This window comes from Aricia agestis, chromosome 2 (genome assembly GCF_905147365.1).
Source record: "Aricia agestis chromosome 2, ilAriAges1.1, whole genome shotgun sequence".
Lineage (NCBI taxonomy): Eukaryota > Metazoa > Arthropoda > Insecta > Lepidoptera > Lycaenidae > Aricia > Aricia agestis.
In genome coordinates, this window is record NC_056407.1 from 7,815,921 (window position 1) to 7,843,633 (window position 27,713).

Consider the following 27,713-nt stretch of genomic DNA (forward strand, 5'->3'; position numbering starts at 1 on the left):
TTGAACCACCCCCCCCCCCCCCCTCCCCCGCTAGCCACATGTTTCGTTTTGCCCCCCGGACTGAAAATGCTTAGAATCACTTATGGAACTTATGTGATGAAGCTCATAATCATTGTTTGTAAGTTTCCTATTTGACGACCATGTGTAGAAGGTCGTATATTTGCTTGTAGCTTGCGTATTCGTCAATAATGTTGCCGTGTGAACTGTGAAGTGCTAGCATTATAATCAATGACATAAGAATGTGAACCGTGAATGTTACCTAAATAATAAACATGATAAAAGTTATTGAAATTTGAAACATTGGTTTTGTTCTATTAATCCGAAAAATCGTGAGACGCAATCACGATTCACGAATCACGAATAATTTTTTTTTCAAAAAAAAATTTTGTTTTTTTTCCTAAGAATCTAAACGGCTAATATGAAAGGTTTTTGAGTAGCAAGAAGAAAACGATGTAGAACGACATTCAATCTGTCATTTCATTTTCTTCGAAAATTATTGGCAACAAAAATCGAAAAATTACTGTGGGCGTACAGCGTAATTTTTGTATTGGAAAAATTCATTGAACCAAAAATATTTATTTACAAGGAATTGATTTTTAGATCGTGGGCTAAATAATAATCGAGTGATGAGGAAAACAAGAAGAAACCGATATGTCGTTTTTTTGTTTAAATAAAAAATGTATTTCATCCAAACCATCTAAATAAAATAGCGAGAATGTGTTAAAATTACACAGAATAAATAAAAGTGATTCACAACATGTTTTTACAAAAATCTATTTGTTTTTGATCATCTGAAGTTCCCATTATGAATTTGATGCGCAAATTACGTGGGGCTTCGGCCTCTACGTCTTCAGAATCAGCAGAGGCAGCCAGTACTTCATCCCACGTCCAACTGGGTCTAATGCACCTGAAAAAATTGTTTGCCGAATACACTCACCCTCCACAGCCACTATCCGAATCTGAGAAGGATGATAAGTTGTATAATATGTTGCCACTATTTTGCAAGGTAAGTAAAACAGCTGATTTTATTTTGTAATTATTTAATTTTCTTACTCTTCTTACTATTGCAAAATCGATGCACCACTACTTAATAGTTGTGGTGCATCTATTTTGCAATATTTAACTGTCCAAAGGTTTTGTAAATTGATTAATTCATCAAGCCCCATATGGTCACCGGTGACCGAGACACAATAGAAATTCTATTGTGTTTCGTTTTTGCCATGATCAACGGTTAATTATTGTTACTTTATTTTCCTATAGGTTTTCGGTACCAGTCCTAGCAGTGATATGAATGAAAAATTTTGGGATATACTATCATTTTGTCAACAAGTTTCCAAATTAATGGTATCAGAAATAAGGAAGAGAGCGAGCAATCAGAGCACGGAGGCTGCTAGTTGTGCTATAGCAAAGTTTTTGGAAATAGAGAACTCTGAAGAGTCAAGCAACGGTTGGATGTTACTGTCAACCCTAAATTTACTAGCAGCTGGGGACCATTCTCTTATACAGGTATTTTAATATAGAATATTACTTATATTTTATATTCACAGAAGTATATGTACATTACTTAATTGTTTTACAATTTTTAGGTCATGACAACAGCGGCTATTCCCTCAACCTTAGTCAAATGTCTATATTTATTCTTTGATTTGCCGGAAATACCTGAATCTGAAGCAGACATCCAGGATGATAACAGTGAATTTACTCCTAGAGAAAGACGAATATTGCTTCAAAAGATTTTTGTTCAGGTGAGTTTCAAATTTAATACCTATACCAATATAATAAAGCTGAAGAGTTTGTTTGTTTGAATGCGCTAATCTCAGGAACTACTGGTCCGATTAAAAAAAATTTTTTGGTGTTAGATAGCTCATATTAATGATGAAACCGCATGGAACATCTAGTATAATATATTATTTTTAAAATATCAATTTTGTGCACAAGAATTTATTAAACTTATCCATTCTATATATTTTGTATGTAAAAATGTGTTTGTCTATCTGCTACCTGTTCGTGCTAAAACCTCTGAAATTAACGAATGTTTATGAAATTTGTTATTGAACACACTTTCAATTTCAAGACAAGACTTATGATAGTTGTTGTAAGTTGTTATCCACAGGCCCACAGCTAATAAATAAACTTTGACAAAATTAAGTTGCAGGCATCATCTAGTAAAAATAAATTTTAAATATTTTTCCTACTAAATAGTAAATATACTTCATATAAAAATACATCAATATACTTACTTTTTGTAGGTGCTTGTGAGACTATCCAGTCACCCATTTCCCTGTGAAGAGTTGGCGAGGAAAGATGACTTAAGTTTGCTCTTCTCTGCTATTACATCTTGGTGTGCTCCGTATAATATTATGTGGAGAAAGTCTGCTGCAGAAGTGCTGATGACATTGTCTAGACATGGATTAACACCAGCTGTTGTGCAATACATACACAGTAAGTCTATACTTAGTCTTATCATTAATATATTATAGTACAACATATTGTATACAACTATACATGTAAGTGTTTCATACACAACTAAAGGTCATAGAAAAAAAAAATCATATTAATATAATGCTTTAAAAAAAACATACATTTGCTATAAGTATTTATATCTCTAGTAATTAAAATTAACACTTTTCTACTATGGTAATCTTAGCTGGAAGTTGTTAGTTTGTTAGGGTCAATTTATAATAGAGCAGAGTCGAAGCGCAGCGAAGTGAATTTCCAAAAACTGTACACAGAAAATTCAACCTTAAATCAAGAACGTAAAGCACACGTTACTTCTGCGAGATCAACCAGCGTTGGTCGGGCGCATGCGCATAATTTACCCTTAGAAGAATATTGAGGTCTATTATTTTTTCAGATAAAGGATGTGTTGCATTGTGCATAGAAAATATGCAAAAAATACCAGAATTGACACCATTAGAGGTATGTGAGATTGTTTTTCTAATCTTATTCACATATATAAAGAAATAAAGAAAAGAAATATTTTGGGTTTAATATCTTATTGCATTCTGTATTTTAAACTGACGAAATATGTACCTACTTGTAAACTTTTTTCAGGTGGTGGAGATGTTTGTAGCAGTGTTTTGTTTTCTGAAAGATTCCAGTGAAGTTAGTCAACTGCTCTTAGATGATTTCAGATCATGTCAAGGATATTTGTTTCTATCAGAATTTCTTCTAAAGTATGCATAAAATTTATTATTATAGCTGCATGTATTAATTTTTAATGCTTAGTATCTAATGCTTTGTATGCAAACGCCTTTGTTTTTTTTTAATTTTTTTTTTACATTTTATTTTTGTTATCACAGACATCAACATCAAGGTGACCCTGATCTTTTGACTAATGGGTAAGATTACTTGTTAATTAACTAGTCAAGTGAATAATAAATTAAACAAAAAGTTTTAATTCCTATTTACCTAAATGGATACTAATTATTTTAGTGACAATTATTGCAAGATAAACAAGAACTTCTTTATATCAAATGAAATTCAAAATCATTTAAATATGAAATTTAAAAAACACGCAATGGCAAAGATAGATTAATTATAGTCATATCAAAAGATTCATGGTAACATATTACAGACTAAGCACAATATTATTTACTTTTTTTTATCTAGATTATTTTTTGTTTGTAATTTAGTATTCTAGGTGTATGTGCTAGTTTAGATAGTAGAATATCAAGTTTATTTGCTTAACAGACCGTAAATTGTAATAATATTGATACAAAATGTTTTTTAATATTGTTTTAGAAGGTGTATGAGTACACAGCGAAAATAACTTAGTGTCTTTTTCTAATGTAGGCTGGAAGAGGAAAGAGTGAGCGGGACAGAAGCCAGAGCTGCTTTGCGGAATTTGGTTCTAATGATATCGTCGCTCTGCGCCTGTGGGTTCTCAGAGCTAAGACCAACTCGGGCTAACACAGAACTATTCCAACTGCAAGGTTTTGTACTGCCTCAGCCGTCAGCTGCGGGACAGGCAGTAAGGAATGTTCAAGCATTTCAGGTAATAACTCCATTTATAAGAGCCTTCAAAAATTTCACTGCCTATAGGAAAAATATTGCTCATGATCTACAAATTCAAATTCTTTATTAAGCATACAATAATATACAATATTATAAAAGCTAGGAGGGCGTACATCACGTCGTCTAATCCCATGCTAAGTAAAAACTTGTGTTATGGCAATCAGATAACGGATGCACGCCCAACAATTTTATTCTAATAATCATATATTATTTACACATTCACACACACAATCACACTACACTTTATCACGTAAAGTCTCTTTCGGCCACGTGATGCGCGCTTCGTTCAGGAGCCTCCCTTGGAACCTCCGGTAAACTACACCGGCGGGCCAGAACTCCACCTCGAAGATGGATAAAACTTGAGTCGGCACTCCCACCACAAAGGAACTGAAATTCACTTTGTGGCGAGAGTTCAGACGCTCCACCCTCAAGGTGTAAGCGGTCTTCTCGCGGATGTAGTTTACGACGTCTTCGACCGTCATGGACCAGTGCAACAAGACAATAAGAGATAAAATGTTGGTGAAAAGATTTTTTATATTAATTGATTTGTTTTTTACAGGTTCTGCAGTCTGTGTTTTTAAAGTCCACTTCCCCAGCTTTATGCTGCACTATTCTTGATGCGATTTCGAGCGTATATCACGCCGATAACGCTAATTATTTTATACTAGAAAACCAAAACACACTGAGTCAGTTCTCCGAGAAAATCTACATGAAAAATGCTGAAATACAAGAGAAGTTCTTTGAACTACTAGAGTTTATAGTTTTTCAACTAAATTTTGTACCTTGTAAGGAATTGATATCGTTGTCGCTGCTGCTCAAAGCTAATAAATCAAAGAGCTGTAGTATTTTGTGTATAAAAACTCTTCTAAATATTCTTAAGTAAGTAATATTTGTTCATCCAATTTTTTTAACCCTCGCACTACGATATTTTAATACAATTTTTATGTACTCGTAGGCACAACCCCATCTTCAAAGACGTATACCGGGAAGTGGGGATGCTCGAAGTATTCGTGACGTGTCTCACGCGCTACGCCGTCTATCTCAAGGACAAACAACTCCTGGAGGAGGAAAAAGCTAAACAAGATGGCGACCGGGCGAACGAAATGGCGGGCTCGCCGAAAGTTCCAGAGAGGAGAAAAAGACAGTCGCGTCAGGATTCCCTGATCCAGGATCCAAATGCTGATACCGAGGAGGAAGAACTGGGGTCTCTCGTCATGGACGGCTTGACGGCACTGCTGAATGGCAACGTCAACAACTGCAACGTGTTTCGGGAGTGCGGAGGAGCGAAGTGCGTACACGGCATGGTCATACACGAGTCCTGCAGGAGTAAGGCGTTGGGTAAGCCACCAAATTGCTATAAGCTATTAGGGAAATCATTCTTATGCAGTATTGTTAATTTTCATGTAACCAAAAGGCGTGTTAGCATATAATCATATTATTATTATTGTTTAAACAAATTATAACAACCTGCTTATGGGATTCCGCAATAGAATTTAAACCTTGCCGCTAGTGCCATCTTATGTCAATTTGAATATACGTCTTTGATCCTAGTAATTTCACATTGAAATAATTCCATTCAGGTGTGGTTCGCGAGCTAATAGTGAGCGGTTCGGGCGAAGAGGACATGGCGGCGCTGTTGTGCGGCATGCACGCCGCGCCCGCCAGCGCCGCGACGCTCAAGCTGCACGTGCTGCGTGCGCTGCTCGTGTGTCTACGTGACTCGCACCGCACTAGGACTATATTTAGAAAGGTTCGCAATATATGAAGTGATAGATGAAAAATGTATAGGAAATATAATATTATGTCTCTTCGCATTGATGAGGCTGAAAGATTTGGGACAATTTTATTAAACTAGGCAAATAATCGACCACTGCCTACAAACTTTTATTTACAAGACAAAATGTATGACTGCGGGCCAGGAAGCAAGGCTGAATTTACTTCAGCTGACACAAAGTCGCAAGCTACATTTTTCTTAAAGTGGTTATGGCAAGCTAAGGTAACGTTTTCTTTGGTTCCTAGGTCAGCGGTTTCGTCTATGTGACCGGTGTGCTGGTTTCACTGGAAGGGAAGTTGAAAGGTGATGAACCTATGGATCGGGATATGTTGCAACTTATCCACATAGTGTTCTACACTATCAGCACAGCCATGAGATTTGAGCCGGCAAATGCAAAGTTTTTTCATCATGAGGTATGTTAATTTTTAATGGATAAATAAGGAAAACAAACCAATTATGTAGTGTTGAAATCAATGAATGATAGCAGCAACTTGTTATTTAAAAAAAAGTCTAGCTGTACATAATATAATATACATCGAAATTCGAAAAACACTGTATTACATTGTAAAATTGTTTTTTTTTCAGATATGTATGACGACACTATATGAGACCATACGCCTGTTGGGCTGTTTCACCGACGATACGGAACTCCTGAATGACACAGAACCCGGTGATCCAGAACTGTATGAGGTGTTTCATGAGATATTCACAGGAAACATCTTAGAAATGACGTTAGTATACTTTCCTTGTCATACCCATTTAAAAGCATTGCAATAAATTATAAAAAAAAAAAAATCATATTAAGAGCGGTTCTGCTACTATTCATATTCGATCGGAAGCAAAATCACAATTAATAGAGAAGTGAGGTAAACAAAGCCGGACCAAGTGCATAAGTTTTCATAGTTATATGTCTACACATGGACTGTTTTTTTGGATTTGAACGAGTGGACGTAGTGAAAAACCAAACTTAAAGTTATCTTTTATCTTAATAATGAAAATTATGCCAACAAATCTTAAAAATAGGTACAGATAATTAATTAGCGCTAGATCAAGTTGCTTTAACTAATCTTCGATCTTTGTCAGATTTCCCGACAAAGTTCCTGCGGTGTTTGTGCACGCGTGTGTAGTGCTGCGGCTACTGTACGATGTAGCGTTGGACGCGTTCGACAAGCCTAATTTCTGCGGCTCGCTGGACGTCAAATCGCCCAGTTTGACGAGACAGGGTTCGGCAATTAATGAGGTAATTAGTTTAGAACTATAAAACTAAAAAGTCCTACAGTTACCATTCATTGTATAAAAGTACTTTATGTATGAAAAGTAAGGTTTGCGGACTACATGGAATGCACTTTAGTGCAAATTAATCCTTTAGCAAGCAACTATATTATGTAAGTTTAAAACTTCTTATTTAAAGTAGGCGGGTTTAAGCTCCGTTAACGTTTAAGTTTGTTCTTCTTGCCTACAATTTCTTGTATATGTTGGGTTTTACGTGTTAATTTCTTTATCCACTTGTGTTGTTAACACCTTTATTTACTTGTTTATTATTGTATTAGATCAAACCGGCCGGTCGTGCTACATCGTTAAATCTGACATCAGGCGGCTCAAACAATGAGGCGTGGATAGTGCACTCGGGCGTCGTGATCGTTCTGGCCAAACTGCTGCCCGCTATGCCCCGCCCACCCGAGCACGAGAAACATGCGAGAGCTATTAGAGACTATCTCGCGCATGTTTTGAAGAGCCTTGTGAGGAGGTATGTAATAATTTCATCTTTAAGCAATAGTAATCTGGAATAGATATCGAAATACTAGTAATTATGAATCTTTCAACACTTAGATATAACACTATAATAATAGTTTCGGCCGCACTCATTTTATAATTACTTAACTTTGATTGTATGAAGATTTTGGTATAAACTATTTATTTCCTGATTAAATTAAAGTTAAGTTTAGTTTGATAATTGAATGTCTTTGAGTGCGACTGTTAGGGTTGTTATAGTTAAGGCGTTGTTATAGTTAAGGTTACGGTTAGCCCAATAGCGCACTATCGGCCAGACCGCAGCGGCCGGGTCGCGGTAGTCATCGGAAGTATGGTGTGGCCGCTGGCCGCCGTGCGCCAGGTGCGCGTGGTCTATGGCGGTTTCATACTAAGGTATCTTGATGGCCGCCGGCACCTGGCCGCTACGGCCTAGCCGCTAGTGCGCGCCTGGCCTTGTCGTCATATGGCGTTCATTATTGACTTTAACTAGAGATTTAACGGTTCATTTGACATTTTTTTTATAGTTAAAACAAAAGTTAAAGTTATAGTTTAAGTAAGTTGGATCAACCCATCCTTAATGACAGAAAAAAATTATAGAGATATTAAAGTTATAGTTACGATGAAACAAATTTTGCTCCAGTGAGCGCAATCAACAAGTAATGTGCGGCGCCGGCCTGGCTGGCGTGGTTTTGCGTGTGTGTGGGTGTGCGTTACGAGCGGAGCGTCATCCGCTTCACGCGCCCGCCATGTACGTGCTCGAGCGTCTTGCCGCGCACGCGCTGCGTCCGCATGAACTCAGGTACATTTTTTTATTTATTTATGCTAAATGGCAAGGTTAAAGACACAATAAATTAGTATAGCAGAATTGAAAAGCAATCAGTGTTTCAAGATATTGTAAAGTATTTTCGTTGTATTAAAATGATTTAATTTATTGGTAAGTATTTAGTATTATGATTAATGAAGATGTTGTTATTTAAAAGAATTACGTTAACTATACTTAATTATTTAAGAATGTACTTATCCTAATTCCTAAATTAACATTTGCATGTCGAGAAAATTGACAAAATATGTGAAACACTGTTAGAATAATAACACCTTATTGTACCATATTAAACCAAAAGAGAATATTATTATTATTATTATGCACAAAATAAATGTTTTTTAGTATAGTTTTCCTTTTTAGGGATTTTCTTCGAATGGGCAATCCATTGAATTGCCAAGCTCCCGAGCCCGGGCAAGTGTGGCAACCTGGTGGGCCGGTGCCTCTTACGAGAATCAAAACATTAGTGTCTATGACCACACCTCGCGATTACAGGTAAAATATAGATCTTAGCAAAACTATGTTTAACTGCAAAAGATAAAGCAAAGCCGTGAGATGTGGCACAGAATATCATAGAAATTGTGTGTCAGTACGAATATTTGGGCATCGTCTTACAGTTTTCACTTTTCTAATAATAGTCTAATAATAGTTAAAAATAATTAAATGTTATCGCAGGTCACAAAATTCGTGCACTCTTCCGCCATTCGTGGAATTCGACATGTCTGCCGAAGGTTTTGGATGTCTGTATCTACCGAGCATAGCGCCGCAGTCTGCAAATTTGAACGCATTGGGCACGCAAGATACAGCTACACTCGGCGGCATTGGATCAGGTACGAGAAAATAGAAATCATGATTTCATATTTTAATTAATCTCCCCTCTTAATTGTCCAATATCTTTCTGATATATAATAAAAAGTTTTCATTCGTTATAATACATATTCTAAAAACGAAAATAAACTATTATTGTAAAAATTTATGTCACATACTTTTTTAGGGTTCTTTTATTAAAATGTCAAAGAAATTGTTCGATGTGTAAGTTAGGTAATTTTTGTATTTTTGTTTCTCCTTCAAGGTACTTTTTAACAAGCATAACCTATAAGCATAACGTCTGTAGACACCGTTTTAAGTATATTTTTTCCCCCCCAGGTGACCGAGTCTTCCCGCCGCAAACCGGCCTCACATATTCCACGTGGATATGCGTGGAGAAGTACTCCGACCCGCGTACCGACCCGCACTGCGTCCGCCTGCTGACGCTCGTACGCAACATCAACAACAGCCGCGACGAACACCTCGTATGTCTGACGGTTGTGTTATCTGCCAGAGATAAGGCGATTATCGTGTCGACACAAGAGACTCTGGTTCCGCATAGTGAGTATTTTTTAAATTGTTTTTGTACTAAACTGATGAAGAAATATTGTAATATTCATACTAGTATTATAAATGCGAGGATGTATCGGTCTGCTTATCTGAATGTTACTATTTTAAGCTTGAACCTCTAAACCGATTTTGCTGAAATATTATGTTAGACACAGGACACTTCAGTTGCTGGAAAGGACAGGGCTTTAATATCCGAGACATCCTTTTATTATTAATTTCAATCACGTGTCTATAGATTTTATCGTAGAAATGTCTGGTTTGTTCTATAATATCGATTTTATGTCCGTGTTGCAACATTTAATTTTCTTGTAAACTCGGCGTACGACGTACAGTAGCTCGGCGTAGTTTCTTTTATCAGATAAACGGATTTTTGTAAATAATACACCCGCAAGCACTGTAATTTTTTAAATTACGTTAACCATAAGCATACTATATAATCAGACGTGGGCGAGTGGGAGCCGGAGGGCACGGGCGAGTGCGGCGCGCGCGTGTGGTGCCCGGACCTGCAGCATGAGGGACAGTGGCACCATCTCGCGCTGCTCTTCAACCGCGCTGTACTCAAGAACTCCTCGTTCTCGCTGTATCTTGATGGTAATTTATTTTTTTCAGTAACTTGTTTTATATAAACTAACTGACTGGCATGAAACCAAGTTGTAGAGTAAAACATCAATTACCAGGCATTTTTGACGCGTTGACTACTGAACTCTAAAATATGGTGTCAAGTTAGTACTAGTTATTCGCTAGCTCTTATCGACATTTAAAATTAATTTATTACGGCTTCAAATGTTTTAAAAAAAATATTTGATCCTCGCTATTGAGATTAAATATAGATTTTCTATATTATGTCTAATGTATTTACTGTACAAAAAGTTAAAAAACCATACATACCAATCCCAGGCCAGCACATGCACTCGGGCAAGCTGCACTACGTGAGCGCGAACCCGGGTGGCGGCGCGGCGACGTTGTCGGGCGCGTCGAGCGTATACTGCGTCGTGGGCACCCCGCCGCAGTGGCGTCGCTACTCGCGCCTCGTGTGGAGGCAGGGGCCCGCTCTGCTCCTAGAAGACGTACGTTATTTATTACGTATCTTTCAGATTTACGCGTATTTTGTATTTTGCGATGTTAATGTTTATGTCTCGTTCATATTTCGTTATCGTTTAGTATCTGACAGAAGAGCGTACTCTTACTACTAGGTATATGTTATCTAGTCCGGTTGTGAAACATGTAGAAATTCATAAATTATTGACCTAGCTCTTGCGTGCTAATATTAAATAAGATTACAATTATTTTCATGCACGATTAAGACAGACAAGTAACGTTTGTAATGTTTCTTTTACTACCGTCTCGCGTCCGGATTTTACAAAAAATATTTTATTCAATTTTGAAACATCTTTGCAGGTGCTACCAGCTCAGACGATATCAGTAATTTATCAGCTCGGTCCTCACTACGTAGGCACATTACAAGCTCCTATGTTACCTGGACCTAACCAAGAACCGCTTGCGCCGTTGATCGCAGAAGAGAAAGTAGTTTTTGGCATAAACGCCCGTGCTTTATCTCAATTGACTCTAGCTAAGATACGCAAAGTTTACAGCAAGAATGATAATAAAGCTATAGCGAAACAGCTCGGCATGTCGTCCCATGAGAATGCGACTCCTATAAGGATCCTACATAACTCCGCTGGTCATCTTATGGGGCCGGCGCGGTGCTTGGGTGGCACTGTTGTTGGCTATTTGGGCGTGAGGGTATTCTGTCCCAAGCCTGCAGCTATAATGGTAAGTTACAAGACATTAACTTTTCTAGAGCTGTTTTATAAAAACAATGTAAAAACCTTGTCTAAAGTGAATTCATAGAATAAAGTGTATGTAGGTAAAAAAAACATACTGTATATTATGTATGTATATATCTTTCTTACAGATTGATACCGTTGGTGGATGTTCAGTTCTTTTGGGGCTAATAGCAATGGCCCAAGACGTAGAGTGTTTGTATGCTGGTGTCAAGGCACTAGTATGCGTGGTACGGTCCAACAAAGCGGCTCAAGCCGAGATGGACCGGCGAAAAGGTTATCAAACATTAGCCATGTTATTGAAAAGGAAGAAGCAACTGCTCAACTCACACATATTGCATTTAGTATTTGGACTTGTCGGTACAGTTGATAGCCAGAAAGAAACGTCGTCGATTCCAAATTTAACAGCATTTCAGGTAAGCTGTAAGTTTTTATTTTAAATTTTTTTATTCCTTGCAATACTGGATTGTTTTTTTTTTTAATTTGTTTGATACGTTTTGATAAAATACTTTTTAGGATCTCATCTGTGACTTGGAAGTCTGGCTCGGGGCACCGGGTGGTCTTATTAAATCCTTACTGGAGCATCTACTGGAACTAGCCACGGAAACCGCACACAGAACGCACAATCTCCGCACAATGAGGGAACTTCAGTTGGTCCCGAAAATTCTCTACATAGTCAATGACGTCAAAGTCGCAAGCACAAAGAACGTTCTTATACACCTACTAACTGCCCTCCTAGGGGGTCAGCCTAGACCCAGCGACCTGTTATGCTTGGGTCAATTTATGGCGTACACTTTACCACTTCCGTCGCAAACAGAGAAAGAAATAGACATAAAAGATGGTGAATTTGACACCGAAGGCGAATGTGACAGTATTATTTTAAGAAATAAATGCCTGAGTGTACTACATGGTCTGCTGTTTACACAGAGGAATTTAGTTAATTCCATTGTATGCGAGGAGATATCGAGAGTGCTCGGTATGGATTGGCTGCTCAGTTTCATGCAAGAGAATGTTCACCCGAGCTCTGTGCTGTGGGCTCTGAGAATACTGGTTATTCTCTGCTCAGGACAAGGCCAACAGTCCGGTATATTACAACGGTAAGTAAAATATATTTTTGTTATTCGTGTAAACTATAAAAATGTTTATTTTTATAGTTTACATACTTAAAACATTTCCAAGAGCCAAATTTTCGATACCGTATTATCGTAAAAATTATAACGATTCGTATTAATAATAATAATTAATTATACACATACATCCAGATTTCGTGAGGGTGCGGGCACGGGCGGATGGTTGCGTCACACGGAGCCGGCTGCGCGCGCTGCGGGCGTACTACTGGCGGGCACGCAGCCGGCACCTAACTCGCATCTGCACGCTCCGTTGTTATACATGCCTGGATTTACGTTGCTCGCATGGTAAGTATGTTTGTAAATTTATTATAATGTGAAATGTATATGATATAAAGTTTTTTGAATTATGAATAAAAGATATAACCTCAAAAAATACAACGTATATCTTATTTATTTATTTCTCCTACAGGTCGTGTCTATACCACCTCGATATACCAGAGTTATACTACTTACTATTCGGCCTGGCTTTGGGCCAGCCGGCGCGAGCCACGGCTGGGGAACGCGCCCTAAGTGTCGAGCGTGTATGGGCGGCGGCGTGGGGTGCAGCCGCACCGCAGCGGCAATCCGCAGCGGCGCTTGCAGCAAGAATATCGTTGAGTCCCGAGCCCGTAGTGATATTACTCGCGGCTGCGCGTGCGCTCGTCCACGATCCTGCACGCACAGGCCCGGACGCGCCGGCGTGGAGGGCCGACCATCCGCTAGCTATTGTCCAGGTATTTATGCAAAAAAAGTCATGATGACTTCTTACTTAACATTACAATTCGGATCTTCAATATAATGTGTCTTGTTGCCTTTAGGTTCTCTTCTCTCTATACAACACATTACCGGATTTCGTGACTCTAGTGATGAGTGCCGAAGTTCTTACGGCACTGGCCTCGATACTCTTTCCACCAAACACAACGGATGATATACACATGCGTGAGTATAACTATATAGTGCTCCATAACATAATATGTTAAGTATGTAAATTATTAGGTTATTCAATTTATTGTTTGAATACTAATGTGAAAAAATGGAGGCATTGGACTTTTTTTTTTCTTTTTTTTAGTTTTAAAGTAAAATTGTATAACCTGTAAAAAAGGTTTATGATATTTGACTTTCAAATTGCGATATTTGAAAGGTGAATAGCATGTTTAGACTTTAGATATGAAAATTAATGATTTTAGTTTATAATACCTATTCGAAAGTTGAATATTTTGAACCTTTTTTACAGGTTATATAAGTTTACATTAAAATTCAAAAAAGAAACAAAAAATCAAGTCTAATGCCTCCATTTTTTTCACATTAGTATTCAAACAATAAATTCAATAACCTAATTTACACAGCGGCCATATGCGAGAGCGGCGACAGTTCTGGCGCGTCGACGCCGGGTACGGAGGACCCGCCCGCTCTGGGTGCGGGCGCGGCGCTCACCACGCACCCCGTGCGTACCGCTGTCATGGACTTCCTGCGCGTCGTCGTGTTAGACTCGCTACCGTTGAGCGTGTCGGCTAAGTCTGCACCGGTGAGTGATATTATCTATGTTCTTTTTTTTCGATTTTTATGTTATGTTCGTTTTAGTGCACGGTAGTTCAAAGTTTTTGCATTTATTACAAAGTTTAATATGAGTGAGGCATGAAGTATTTGCGATAAATTATTAACATAAGAAAATGATATATATAAGAGGTTTCAAGTAATAAAAATATGTGGTGCCAGGTCAGGGCATGACAATGGTATTGTGATTCTATTATCCGATTGGTTTTTTACTTATTAGCCATGGGAGCACGAGGTTAAAATATATTTCCTATGTATAACGGACAGAAAGGAAAAACCAGAAATTACTCGAATTTATTTAGATAAAGGCGTTCGACAGTTTATAACATCGAAGCATACAAATTCCTTGATGGATGTTTTAGTTTTGAAAAAGTTAGGATTCCTATCTTAGGAATAGGCTAACCGTTCGTTGGTTTTAAACTAACAAGTAACAAAAGCTTTGGGTGTTGCTTCTAGACCGCTGACACAGTGCAAGCGACAATGTTTTGTACGCCATGTAGTTTCGCCACGTCAAGATCGTATTTCTTTAGCGTAAATATTCAGAATTTTATTTTAATCGCTTATTGCATCTATGCTATTAATAAGTGGATGGCGGAAATCGCATGTGTTTGGGAAAACTTAAACTAACGTTACTAAAGCTTTTCAGTCTCGAAATCAGCGGCCAGCAGGGCGAGAGCGGCAAACGGCGCGCGACGTACCAGACGGCTTATCCATATAAATCTATAAATTGTCATTTGTTGTCTGATTTCGAGACTGAAGTCTTATTAATACTCTTCTTATTTATTCTCTTCTATTATTATTATTAAACTTTTCTACAGCTCTAACCAACAAAAGTAAACTAATAATTTTTCAAGTAGCACATGCTTTGTTTAAAACCTTAAAATTTTATTTAGCATAGTCAGTTAAACCAAGTCTATATTGGGTGTAATTAGGCAAAATAAAGTCACATTTTCTATTTATGCATTAAACACACATATTTATTGGACAAATTACTTATACATATTTTCTTTTAGAAATAACGTTAGTGATTTTACTATTTCAGGTAATCGATCTTGTATTGGATGCATCACCTGTAAATTCAACAAGTCAACAACAAATAGAATATCAAACAGAGGTTTTGACGACAATAATGGAAAATCTACTGAACACGGAACTATTTAGTTCAGAGACTAATATATCTAATGTTTGCTACTTGGCTGCAAGGCTAGTTGATAAACTATGGCAGGGGCAACTTTCGAGAGATCCACATGAGGTATAAATTGATTTCGATTTAAATTTTATTTCAAATAATAAATAACCAATAATGACTAAAAATATTTCTTTTGCAGGTATTTGATTTCTTAGTAAAATTACTAACTCAAGCGAAAAAGAAGTCATCTGTAATATCATTGGAAGGCCTACATCATTGCCTCAATCGGGCAATTCTGTATTTATTGTCGCGCTCCACTGAGTCTATTGCTGACCAAATGTCGGTTTTGGAAGCTTTACATAAACTGACTACAAATAGGTATGTTTGAAACGTAAATCGAAATGATATACACATTTTTATAACTATCAATAAGTTTTAATTTAACACTTTTTGATGTCTTGTAGGTTACTAATATTTGGAGCGGGTAATCATGAGCCAGAATTTATTGGCTGTTTAACTTACTGCTTGCTGCAACTGAGCGCAAATATGAAGATTGCTCTGGACTCGCACATGCGTACCACGTGGCATGTTAATCCTAGTGGAGATTTGGAGTCACAGGATGACAAACTTACAGCCCATCAAGGTTTGTATAATACGACTAATAATAATTAGTAGTTACATAAGCCATAAGGGATAGTATAAATGCCAGATTAATTGCAAACTCATTATACACAATATATCACTGCAATGTTGTAAATTATAAAGATTTTCTAAAACCTTGTAGGTCGTAATCTAATGGCGGGTGCGGCGCGGCGTGTATGGGAGGAGCTATATGCGTGCAAGAAGCCCGCTATAGAGGAGGTGTTCAAGGTCACGCTCGCTTGCGGCGCCGCGAAAGCACCCGCGTTACCGGCCGTACGAGACCAAATCGCAGACGCCGCCGCTAAACTGTGGCTCGCCTATCTAGACGCTGAGAGGAAGGTAAATAAGGTGTAATAAGCTGAATATGACGCAAAAATTCGAAGATATAACAGGAACTTTATCAGTTACTTTATATCAACAAAATTAGATATTATATCATACTATCTGACCGTCATAACTTGGTCCAGAGCTTATATGGCCCTTTTTAATGGTTATTTGATTTGACAGGCTGTTTATCGCGTACCATGGGAGCTACATAACCAAATACAGTCGAAGATACAGAAGGTGACCGGTGGGCTGACTCGACTAGCGTCGCGGACTAAAGTCAAGAAAGAAGAATCAGTGAAACAGAGATCTCATCTGCCCCGAGAACACGCTCTAGCGTATATGCAGGATCATGTTCAATTAGTGAGGTAGGTGTGTTTGTGTAATATAGGCGTTATAGATTACACAAATTTTATTTTATTTATTTTATTTATTTCGTGTTTACATAGCAAATAGTGGAATAGTTTTGTTTAAATAATTACGCAAATAGAATGTAAGTTAAAAAAAATTACAAATATGTTATCAGGGCCGCATGGGTGAGCGGTGCGGCGGCGCGGGCCAGCACGGCTGCGCATACAACACGTTACGTACAAGCAGAATGGGCCAGCGCATGGCGGGAGTTGGTTCGAGAGCGAGGTCTGTGGGGACCGCCCACCGCGTCGCCGCTCGACAAGTGGGCGTTACACTGCACCGAGGGGCCCGCGCGCATGCGCAAACAACTGCGCCGCAACCCCGCCTTCTACACGCACTACCCGCATCGCCCGGAGCTTGAGCGCTCTAACAACGTGAGTACTACTTCTTATCTTTAAAAGCAATGCAGAGTTGGTAAATTGCAACTGTATACAAAATATATTTGTTGCATGATGTAAAAAATATTTGAACATAAAATTCATTAATCTCAGTATTATCAGCCGTAAAGAAAGTACAATAAGATTCGTTTTTCGTAGGTTTTAGCGTTTAAAAAGATGTTTCTTAGTAACGTGCATATGTTACATCCTATCCATATACTCTTATCCTTAACATATATTTTGTTTATGCAGAAACAACTGAAATACAAAGTGGCGCAGAGCCGAGACAGTAAGGAGTACTACAGAGTGTACCAACAGTGGCGCAGCGTCAGCACCTACGGCGAAACCGACGTTATAGAGACGACAGAAATACAGAGCTATGAAGAAGATATTAACACATCCACGTTAGTAGTACTAGCTTTGAATTATAATACATCTATACTTATATTTAATATTAAGGCAATAAAATTATTATCTAATTTATAGGAATAAAGAACAAATCTCCATAGAAGTAGCCAATGAAGATGGTTCGCCTTCGGATTTAGTTAGCAGCGGTGTCGTGAGCAAAGGGACGATCCAGTCAATAGATGGTAAGTTATGGAGCTTTTATTGGGCGGAAAGTATATTTTTTTTCTTGCTACATTAATATAATTATTATAGCAAACGAAGATGGACCAGACGTTGAAGATGAGGATGAACAGCAACCTCTGCCTCCGGACAACCAGACACTACTCAGGCTGTTGGAACACCATGAAAAGGTAAGAAAATTGGTTTAACAGGGTTAAAAAAAACTATGAGGAATGAGGATAATCCAATTCCAGACAATCGATCTGTAGCCACTGTCTAATTCATGTGCTGTTGACTAAACACAACTAATTTGATAATTTAAAAAAGATAGAAATTTTTTTTTTTTTATTATTTTCTAGATTATTTTTGACGTATCCATTCTTTCAGATATCACACATGTTCAGATGTGCTCGTATACAAGGTCTCGATACCACGGAAGGTCTTTTGCTGTTTGGTCGGGAGCATTGCTACGTCATCGATGGGTTCACTCTCCTAAGAAATAGAGAGATAAGAGACTTGGACGGATGTCCTGAGGACTACGAGCCAATATTACCTAGTCAGGGCATTCAGCGCAGCAACCAGAGACAATGCTCTAAGTTCTTATACGAGGACATAAGGTAAATAATTTTTGATAAAGTTATTCGTATCATTCTGTATAGAGATTAGTCCTGATTCAATTACTTAGGTATTTAAATTATAATAATTTTTAGGGAAGTACACAAGAGAAGATATCTACTGCAACCAATAGCACTCGAAGTTTTTTCCAGTGACGGTCGTAATTACTTACTCGCTTTCCCGAGGAAAGTTAGAAATAAGGTAGGCTATTTGAATAATTGTTACATATAAAAGCATTACGGCACAACCCACTCTTTAATTTACTTATGCTATCTTTCTAATTCGCATAAACTACTACAGAAAACAGCGGGGCTAAAATGGTCACATTTAGCAATTCCTCTCAATCAATTCAGCAAATGAATTGTCAAAACTGTCAAACTGACAAATGTCAAATCAGTACAAAAATACAGAAATGAATTGCAAGCAGAGTTGCATTTTGCGATTTTAGAAAAATGAATCATTTTGATTCATATCATGATTCTTCAAAGCGACCATTTTAGCCTCGCTGACCAATAAACTGTTACGATCGGCAGCCATTGGGTGCGCTACCGTTTTAGATCTAGCGTGATTTGTTATTCATCAGTTGTAATTAAGACTGTGTTTCAGACTTTAAATAAAGCTGACATAAAAATAGATATAATATTATGTATAAACAGGTTCGAAATTGGACAAGTAAGATGGATAGTAATGGAGGGGGGTCCGGACCCCCAAGACACCCCCCTTATATACGCCCATGAACAGGTGCCATCATGGTTACATGTCCTATGCTTGTCGCAGGTATATAGCCGGTTCACGGCGCTAGCGACGGGCATGGCGGACAGTGCGGCGGGCTCGGTGGCGGGTCAGCGTCGCGGCGTGGCTGTCGAGCAACCCGCTGGGTTACTGGCCTCGCTCATCGGTGACACCTCTGTTACGCAGCGGTGGCTGGTAAGGCTTTGATAACTTTAGACTTTTTCATCACCTGGGAAGAGGTCCTTTCCTTCCTTCAACGATCATGTACGAATTACGATGGCTTTTATTGCGTTTCTAGTCACAAGAAGTGTAGCCGCCAATTTCGAGAACTGGTTACTTCTTTTCGTAGATTGCGATAAATAAGTGACATTCAAAATGGTTACCAAATACGTAAAAATTGGCTATTGATTTCGTTATCAAACTTATATGTCTTTCATTCACAAGCAAAAAGTATTGCTATTGTGCACTGCGTACATAATATGAAACCAAGGTCTTACATTTTCATATTTTTTTGGGTTATAAATTATAATATTAAGTATGATATTTATTTTGCAGAGAGGAGAAATAACGAACTTCCAATACCTGATGCATTTGAATTCTCTGGCGGGTCGATCCTACAACGATCTCATGCAGTACCCAGTGTTCCCGTGGATCCTCGCTGACTACGATTCGTTGGAGTTAGATCTTACTAATCCCGCCACGTTTCGTGATCTCACAAAGCCAATGGGTGCTCAGAGTCCAGATAGGCTTGAGCAGTTTAGGAAACGATATAAGGTATATGAAAACACTCAATAATATATTTTATGAATACGTAGTTATGTACAGTATTCCCCATACCAATAAAATTTTGTTAAACAATGGGTGCTCTATAAAACTGCAATGTATTGTCCATACTTATCAATCGACTTTTCCAATGAATTTTCATGATTCATTTTTATATTAGTAAGGGCTTAATGGTGCCTTAAGTATATAATTCTGATATAACATCTAAAGTTTTTATTTTTGTTTTACAGGAATGGGACGATCCTCACGGTGAAACTCCACCATATCATTACGGCACGCATTATTCTTCAGCCATGATAGTATGCTCTTACCTGGTACGAATGGAACCGTTTACTCAACATTTTCTAAGGCTCCAAGGTGGCCATTTTGACTTGGCGGACAGGTAAGATTTTATCACTCTTAATTTTGTTGTATTTTATGGTTGCACACAATAATAATATTATATATTTTGCCTTTCTAGAATGTTCCACTCCATTAAAGAAGCATGGAACTCAGCATCTAAACACAATATGGCAGATGTGAAAGAATTAATACCGGAGTTCTTTTACTTGCCCGAATTCCTACTCAACTCTAACAATTTTGATTTAGGTAAGTAGTTCCATTTGGTCAACCTACAGTAATAAACGCTACAAAAGATCGTTATTGAATAGTCTACAAATTCTGTGTACGTTTTTATGTGCGTATACGTGTGCGTATACGTGTGCGTGTACGTGTAGAGTGCGTGTGTATTTGCGTATACGTAAGCATTTTCTCTATACATATCGTCTTACACATGATTTACTTTATACGTGGGAGAGCCATGCTTCGGCACGAATGGGCCGGCTGGACCGCAGAAATACCACGTTCTCACAGAAAACCGGCGTGAAACAGCGCTTGCTCTGTGTTTCGCCGAGTGAGTGAGTTTACCGGAGGCCTAATCCCCTACTATATTCCCTTCCCTACCCTCCCCTATTCTCTTCCCTTCACATCCCTACCTATAGGGGAGCTATTACCTCTTAAAAGGCCGGCAACGCACCTGCAGCTCTTCTGATGCTGCTGCGTTTGTTCGTTTGCCCCCTTATTTCATTAAAGAAATGAAAATATCTCACCTAATATACATTTCAGGGTCCAAACAGTCTGGCGTCGCTCTAGGCGATGTCGTCTTACCGCCGTGGGCTCGCGGCGATCCGCGCGAATTCATACGCGTGCACCGCGCGGCGCTTGAGTCCGACTACGTGTCGCACCGCCTGCATCACTGGATAGACCTCGTGTTCGGGTATAAACAGGCCGGCCCACCCGCTGTCGAGGCCTGCAATGTGTTCCACCATCTGTTCTACGAAGGAAATGTCGATATTTACAAGTAAGTTGTATTGTTTGGTTGCAAAGCACGTAATCTAGACATCGACGTGAAGCTACTAGTGCTTTTCACTCGCGCACGAAAAAATATCGCGTAGTTGTGGAAACGAGAATCCATACTAATATTATAAATGCGAAAGTGTGTCTGTCTGTTACCTCTTCACGCCCGAACCGCTGAACCGATTTGTCTGAAATTTGGTATTTATTATTTTATTTTATTTTATATTCAGAAGGCTTACAGACAAATAACTTAAATAGCTAGTACAATAATTTAGATAACTAAATAGCTAATGACAAGTCTCCACATGTATGTAAAAAGATAAATATATAAGATAAATGTAAATATGGAGATACTTTGAGTCCCGGGAAAGGACATAGGATACTTTTTATCCCGGAAAATGTACGGTTCCCGCGCGATAAACGAATTTGGGCGCAACGGAGTTGCGGGCGTCATCTAGTACATTATAATCGGGTGCCGGTGAAGAAGGCAAGAGCTTTTACTTTCTTAAATGTATTGATTATAGGATTAATTTACATTTTATAGATCTATTTCAAAACTTCATATCTATAAAGATTAATAATTCTAGTCCTGTTCATTTATAACCTGTCTCTTTTTCATAGTATCGATGATCCACTAAAGAAGAATGCTACAATCGGATTTATTAACAACTTCGGCCAAATACCAAAGCAGCTTTTCAAAAAAGCGCACCCGAGCAAAAAGATGTCCCAACGAAGTTCCACAATACTAGATCCGAATAATATTATACCATCCCAAGGCATCACTCCGCCTGAGAAGTTGTTCTTCCATAACTTAGAGAATTTAAGGCCTTCTTTGCAGCCAGTCAAAGGTAAGTTAATATACTTTCCATACATTATATTATAATTATGTTACTTATACCCCGATTCTAAAATTTAATGCTACAATTACTGCAGATTCATATTTTCTTGTTCGATCCAGTCCGTATCCTATCAAACTGTACAATTATCTTCTCGTGAAAATATTAAATAAACTATATTACATTCATTTGTTTGATGGGAAAAAGGCTTAATGAAAGAAGGAACAAAGCTACATTGCATACATGCGTTGCATAAAAATAATATAGTTTCGTTACTAACTAAAGTATCCAGTTACGTTTAATACGTAATTACCCGGTATTTCCACAGAGGTAAAAGGTCCTGTCGGTCAAATCCTTTACACGGACAAGGCTATACTGGCAGTGGAACAGAATAAAGTGTTGATGCCGCCAACCTACAACAAATACGTGGCGTGGGGCTTCGCGGACCATTCCCTGCGTATCGGCAACTATGATAATGATAAGGCTGTATTCGTTTGTGAGTCCGTCGCGCAGGCTTGCGGGGAAATCGTCGCGTGCGTCTGTTTGTCCGATAAGACCATTGTCACGGCTGGTACCAGCACTGTAAGTACTTTTTTATAACTCATAATAGTTGTTGTTTAAAATTAGTTGAGTAAAACAGTTGTTTTAAAAGACCTGTAATTAATTCATCAATGAATATTATGATGACCTAAATCGTTTACGTCAATCCTGAAGATCTGTAGTAACAATTTCAATGTCGCACATATAAATGTTAAGGATCTATATAGACACATTATTGAAGCAATCGGGTAATAAAAAATCATCATAGGTGGTGACAGTATGGCAGTACTGGGCGCGCCGGCGGAAGCTATCAGTAAAGACGTGCCTGTACGGGCACAGCGACGCGGTCACGTGTTTGGCGGCTAGCCCCGCCTACAACCTCGTCGTGAGCGGCAGTCGCGACGGTCTGCTATTAGTGTGGGACGTAGAACGCGGCGCGTACGTACGCCAGTTGAAACCGCCCATCGCGACCGTATCGCTGCCGCCCGTGTCCGCGCTGGCTATTGATGATATCACGGTAAGGGTTTAAAACACTATAAACACTAGTGTAAAACTTTTTAAGCACAGTCACAACTTTATAGATAAAGTTTAATAATATCTAGTTATACCCTGATAATGTTATAATATTTTATTCTTTATTGATACGAATTTAGCCAGGTGATGTCAACCCAACCAATATTATGACTAACAAAAACTTGAGATAAATAATCTAACTAATAGGCTACTCGACCTCATTTTTTTCTTCATGCTAATCGCTTCATAATCATTCATTATTACAAAAAAAACTAATATTTTAATATTTTAGACAGTAGAAACCCATAAAAATGGTAATTGAAAAATATGCCTTATAAATGGCGCCGAAAACACTGTCCGCCATAGTGTGACGTCATACGTTTTGTATTTTAAGCTTTCTTTAATGAAAAATTTTTTATATGCTAAGTGTACGCATCTAAAAGTGCCCAAAAATTATAAAATAATTAAATAAGAAATTAGAAATCATTTGTAATGTTGAAAACTTTTGGAGAAAAGTTTTAGCCATTTCGTTTCCCGTCTACAATAAATGGAGATAAAATTATCTCCATTTATTGTAGAATTTAATATATTTTCTTGAATAATTCAAATAAAACATCAGCTTTATAAATATAAAGCTGATGTTTTATTATACAAATCTATTTTACTTTGTATTGATTTGTAAATATATTTTACAAATCTTTCTAGGCTTATATTTATTATTTATGTACAAATAAACTTACATATAACGAGCGCGATAAATAAAAGATATTAAATTAGGAATAGAATGACGTCACAACCAATTCGGAAGTACCGCAAAAGCGTTTTCGTCAGTACAAATCCTATTTTCAAATCGACTGCTGACTGAATCATAAGCTTTTATTTGATGATAAGGGTGAAATACGGTTTCCTAGGCCAAGTTCTACTAGAAATATGTATTTGTTCAATGAAATTGAATATAGGTCAAGTAGCCTATTGTTTAGCGTGGACTATTTGACTATTCAGAATTAATCTTACGATACTTTTAATTAATTTAAAGATTACTGACGGTACTTACAAAAAATATGGTTGAAGCTTTAGAAAAGTTATCTGCTTTAGTACCTCGATAAGAAATACGTAATATTCAAATAATACATGACTAAATATTACCAGGGTGACATAGCGACGTGTGCGGGCAGCTGGCTGCACGTGTGGTCTATCAACGGCACGCTGTTGGGCGGGGCAGACGCCGGCGGCGAGCGCGCGCAGATCCTGTGCGTCGCATTCAGCCAGACGCGAGAGTGGGACCCGCTCAACGTGGTGATTACGGGCTCCGGTGATGGCGTTGTTAGGGTATGATTAGTTTTGTTGCCATGTCCTAATTTATTAGAGGTACAGATTTTTTTATAAATATGTATGATATTATGTCTTATGTCACACCTTCTTTTGGTCACAACAGATGTGGTCTATTGAATACGTTCTGAAGACGGATGATCACGATACTACGGCAGAAATTGATGAAGCTGACAGTTTACAAAAAGACAAAACTTTGGAGAGCGGTGAGCAGACCACCCTCGAGATCGATAGCGTAGACAAAGAAGACGAATCACAGAGCAAAACGGAAACTGAGTCAGAGAGGGACGCAGCATTAAAGAGGGTGGAAGCATTGGTGAAACAAATGAGTTTGTCACAGGAACAAGAAGGTAAAACACACGAATTTAATAATAATAATTATTAAAAATTATATTCAGAATCATTATTGACCTAAAATAAATTTGCAGTACATTTAACGAAATCTGGATCGGAGAGTTCTTTATCGGACGTGGGAGAGACGACTAGCGCCAAGGAATCAGCGAGGAGGCACGACGAGAAAGATATATGCAGCGACGAAGAAACACATACAGACCACGTCGATTCCTGCGAAGAGGGTAAAGAATATGACAACGAGAAGGACACGGGTGCGGACAGAGATGACACTAGTGCAGATAGAGATGACACAAATGCAGACAGAGATGACGCGATTGCGGACAAAGACAACGTTACGCACCGGACCAAGTTGCAAAAGCAGGGCAATGTGGTACTGCGTCGCAAGTCAAAAACTAACCCCCTGTACCGCAAAAGTGAGTTAATTTATTTCTTACATTGTTTAAATAGGGAATCAATAGATTTTTTTATTTATTGCATACATTTTTTGACGGCTCACCGGAGAGAAACAAAGTCGGGGAGAAATGAACTCGATTGTAAATGAATGGTGAATCGATTTAACTTGATTCGATGAATCTAAAAAATTGAATTGATGTAACTTTTTATCTGTAGGTGGCGGCAGCATCGGCGACAGTAGCGAGTCCGGTTCAGTGGACATGGCGGTGCCGGCGGAGGGTGAGGGGGGGTTGCGGCCGAGCAAGTCCGACACTTCGCTCACGGACTCATTCGTTGTGCTCGCTGCGCCCGAGCCCGCCCCGCCCCCCGCGCCACGCCCAGTCGCTGAACCTGCACCAGGTATGTAAAAGTCCTGTCATACAATTAGAAATTCTATATTCATTATAATATGTAAAAGCTACAAGAAGTGATTCTAATATCTTTTACATTATAATAAATATCTTTTACGATTATATTGCTGTCTCGTTCCCACAGCTACGGGATAAGGCCAGATAGCGATGTTTTCGTGACTTTCGATGTCCAATAATTATTGTAATTATCTCTGCTTCTCTTTATTGTTAACTTGATAATACGATAAAGCCTTTTAATATCTTTTCACCTATCATTAGAACTCAAATGTAATTTAAGCAATATTCCATGTGTAACGTTAAAATGTCACAAAATATGCTGTTCTGTTAGTAATAAATAAAATAAACATCGTGCTCAGAGGGCGGTCAGTGGGTGCGTCGTCTGGTGCTGCGCGGCAAGCTGACGATGCACACGGCGTTCGAGCGGCGCGACAACGCCACGCCCGCCGCCGTCACCGCGCTCGCTGCGGCGCGCTCCGGACGCGGTCTCGCGGTCGGCGACGGACGGGGACGGGTCCGTATACTTGGTCCTAATCCTTACTATTATCTAGTTGTGTTAAGTCACTGAATCATAAACGCGCGTCATTGTGTAGATTAATCATATGGTCGTGTATACAATTGCTCGTGTTTTGGATCTGTCTAGGGGTTCCGACGTCGGTTAACGACCGGCGTTGCCGGTCGTTAACTCACCGAAACCGTTAAAAGCGTTGGGTTGGGGCGTCATCGTCAGTGTTCGGTTTTCTATAGAAATGGCAGAGCATGTCACAAAAGCTAGTTTCCTAAAGCCATTACCGTCGTCGTACTACTCATTGTTTGCCATGATTGACATTCCTTATCCCGCTAGAGTAGGATATCAAATTGATTTAACTATTTTGACTAGATATTCCGATGGTCGGCGCCGGACATGACGAGCGCTGCGGGCGCGAAGGGCGGCCCCGCGGACCACTGGATTCGCGATGACACCGCACCATTCTGCACGCAATGTCAGGTAAAAAGTTTAGCTCCTTTATTTACTTCAATTTGAAAGCGTGCTTATAAAAAAATATCATCATCTTATATGGTTCATATAAAATGATGAGACTATTTATTAACACTAACCAAAACTAATTTTATGTTTTATCAGGTCCGCTTCACGGCTCTAGAGCGGCGGCACCACTGCCGCGAGTGCGGCGCGGTGTTCTGCGGCCGCTGCTCGCGGTACGAGGCGCCGGTGCGTCGCCTGCGTGCGCTGCGGCCCGTGCGCGTCTGCCAGCGTTGTCACGACAACATACACGCCTCGCGGGATTAAACGTTGCTACGATAACCTCCACGACTCGCGCAGGTAGTAGGGTCGATTCCGACCGCAACGCGACGCGTAGATGCATTTCTAAATTTGTACGGATTCGAAAGATTTGCAAGACGTCTCACGCAATTGTAATTCTGTCAATTCAGTACAAATTTAGAAATGCGTCTACGCGTCGCGTTGCTGTCTGAAGTGACCCTTAGACGGCGTTGCAATGACAACGTACACGCCTCGCATCGTTATTCAGTGTTTCCATGCCAATATCCACGCCTCGTGCGATTAGACAGAGTTGTCAAGACAAAGTATACGCTCCGCACGATCAAACAGCGTGCGGTACCGTTGTCATAACGACACATGCGCAACAGCATTCAATACTTTAAAATATAATGATGTTATTATCTGGACGAATATACTTGTCTATATAGGTATTACTCCGACTTGATATTTAATCAACAATCGCGCTCAATATAATCCTTAAAATAAATAATAATCAAGAATCCAATAATCACTTTTAACCCTTGATGGATTCGATATGGACTATTTGTTGCAACTTGCAAGCAGTGTGGTCCAGCGATTAACATTATTGTTAAAGATTCTATTTAATATACTTTGTCACAAAGTTAAATCATGTATGGAATGAAAATTACCTATCACTATTTTATTGAGAAGTAATAACAATCACCATGGAGGCTGTTAAAAAAATAAAAAGTTTCGGGCTAACAAAAATGAGTATTAATGAAATAAGTTATATGGTAGTGACCATGACTAATTTATAATAAAAGTAGCTGTTCCGGCAAATGTTGTTTTGCCATAAAATGATTTTCCCTGTTTTCCTGCTTTTCTCTTGAAGTTTTTCTGATATTTTTTTCTATAGACCTCGCGGAGCCCGAGACCTTTCCAACGAATGCAAAACCGTGGAAATCGGTTCGTACCTTCGTTCTGGAGTAAGTCAGGAAG

At 38.8% G+C, this 27,713-nt stretch overlaps 1 protein-coding gene across 4 annotated transcripts; it reads left to right on the forward strand.

Annotated features, from left to right (window-relative positions):
• The first annotated feature begins 490 nt into the window (after positions 1-490).
• On the forward strand, positions 491-27,548 carry LOC121739907 (WD repeat and FYVE domain-containing protein 3). Of its 4 annotated transcripts, XM_042132511.1 has the most exons (55): positions 491-1,006; positions 1,261-1,506; positions 1,587-1,745; positions 2,250-2,442; positions 2,855-2,919; positions 3,055-3,176; positions 3,303-3,341; positions 3,796-3,997; positions 4,577-4,896; positions 4,973-5,355; positions 5,598-5,767; positions 6,037-6,204; positions 6,377-6,522; positions 6,875-7,031; positions 7,342-7,538; positions 8,184-8,342; positions 8,727-8,858; positions 9,039-9,193; positions 9,510-9,731; positions 10,182-10,331; positions 10,638-10,807; positions 11,139-11,513; positions 11,656-11,940; positions 12,041-12,621; positions 12,787-12,939; positions 13,064-13,367; positions 13,452-13,572; positions 13,980-14,158; positions 14,644-14,718; positions 15,230-15,439; positions 15,516-15,694; positions 15,781-15,959; positions 16,101-16,297; positions 16,466-16,650; positions 16,809-17,067; positions 17,323-17,474; positions 17,557-17,660; positions 17,731-17,828; positions 18,025-18,254; positions 18,348-18,453; positions 19,030-19,179; positions 19,540-19,758; positions 19,998-20,149; positions 20,228-20,355; positions 20,872-21,106; positions 21,724-21,950; positions 22,267-22,520; positions 22,747-22,995; positions 24,141-24,320; positions 24,427-24,670; positions 24,749-25,087; positions 25,284-25,466; positions 25,834-25,988; positions 26,355-26,462; positions 26,598-27,548. In XM_042132511.1, exons 1-55 carry the CDS (start codon positions 806-808, stop codon positions 26,760-26,762), a joined length of 10,716 nt encoding a protein of 3,571 aa, XP_041988445.1. In that variant the 5' UTR covers positions 491-805; the 3' UTR covers positions 26,763-27,548. The 4 variants fall into 4 exon arrangements, with proteins under 4 accessions (XP_041988445.1, XP_041988447.1, XP_041988446.1 ...); XM_042132513.1 differs by lacking the exon at positions 14,644-14,718; XM_042132512.1 differs by lacking the exon at positions 3,303-3,341.
• The last annotated feature ends 165 nt before the right edge of the window (positions 27,549-27,713 follow it).

Bases quoted from the DNA above. Each gene is read 5' to 3' on its own strand.
- LOC121739907 (XM_042132511.1), top strand. From the start codon at position 806: ATGAATTTGATGCGCAAATTACGTGGGGCTTCGGCCTCTACGTCTTCA. The intron at 1,507-1,586 runs GTATTTTAATAT...TACAATTTTTAG, and splicing joins GGGACCATTCTCTTATACAG to GTCATGACAACAGCGGCTAT. The intron at 24,671-24,748 runs GTAAAACACACG...ATAAATTTGCAG, and splicing joins TTTGTCACAGGAACAAGAAG to TACATTTAACGAAATCTGGA.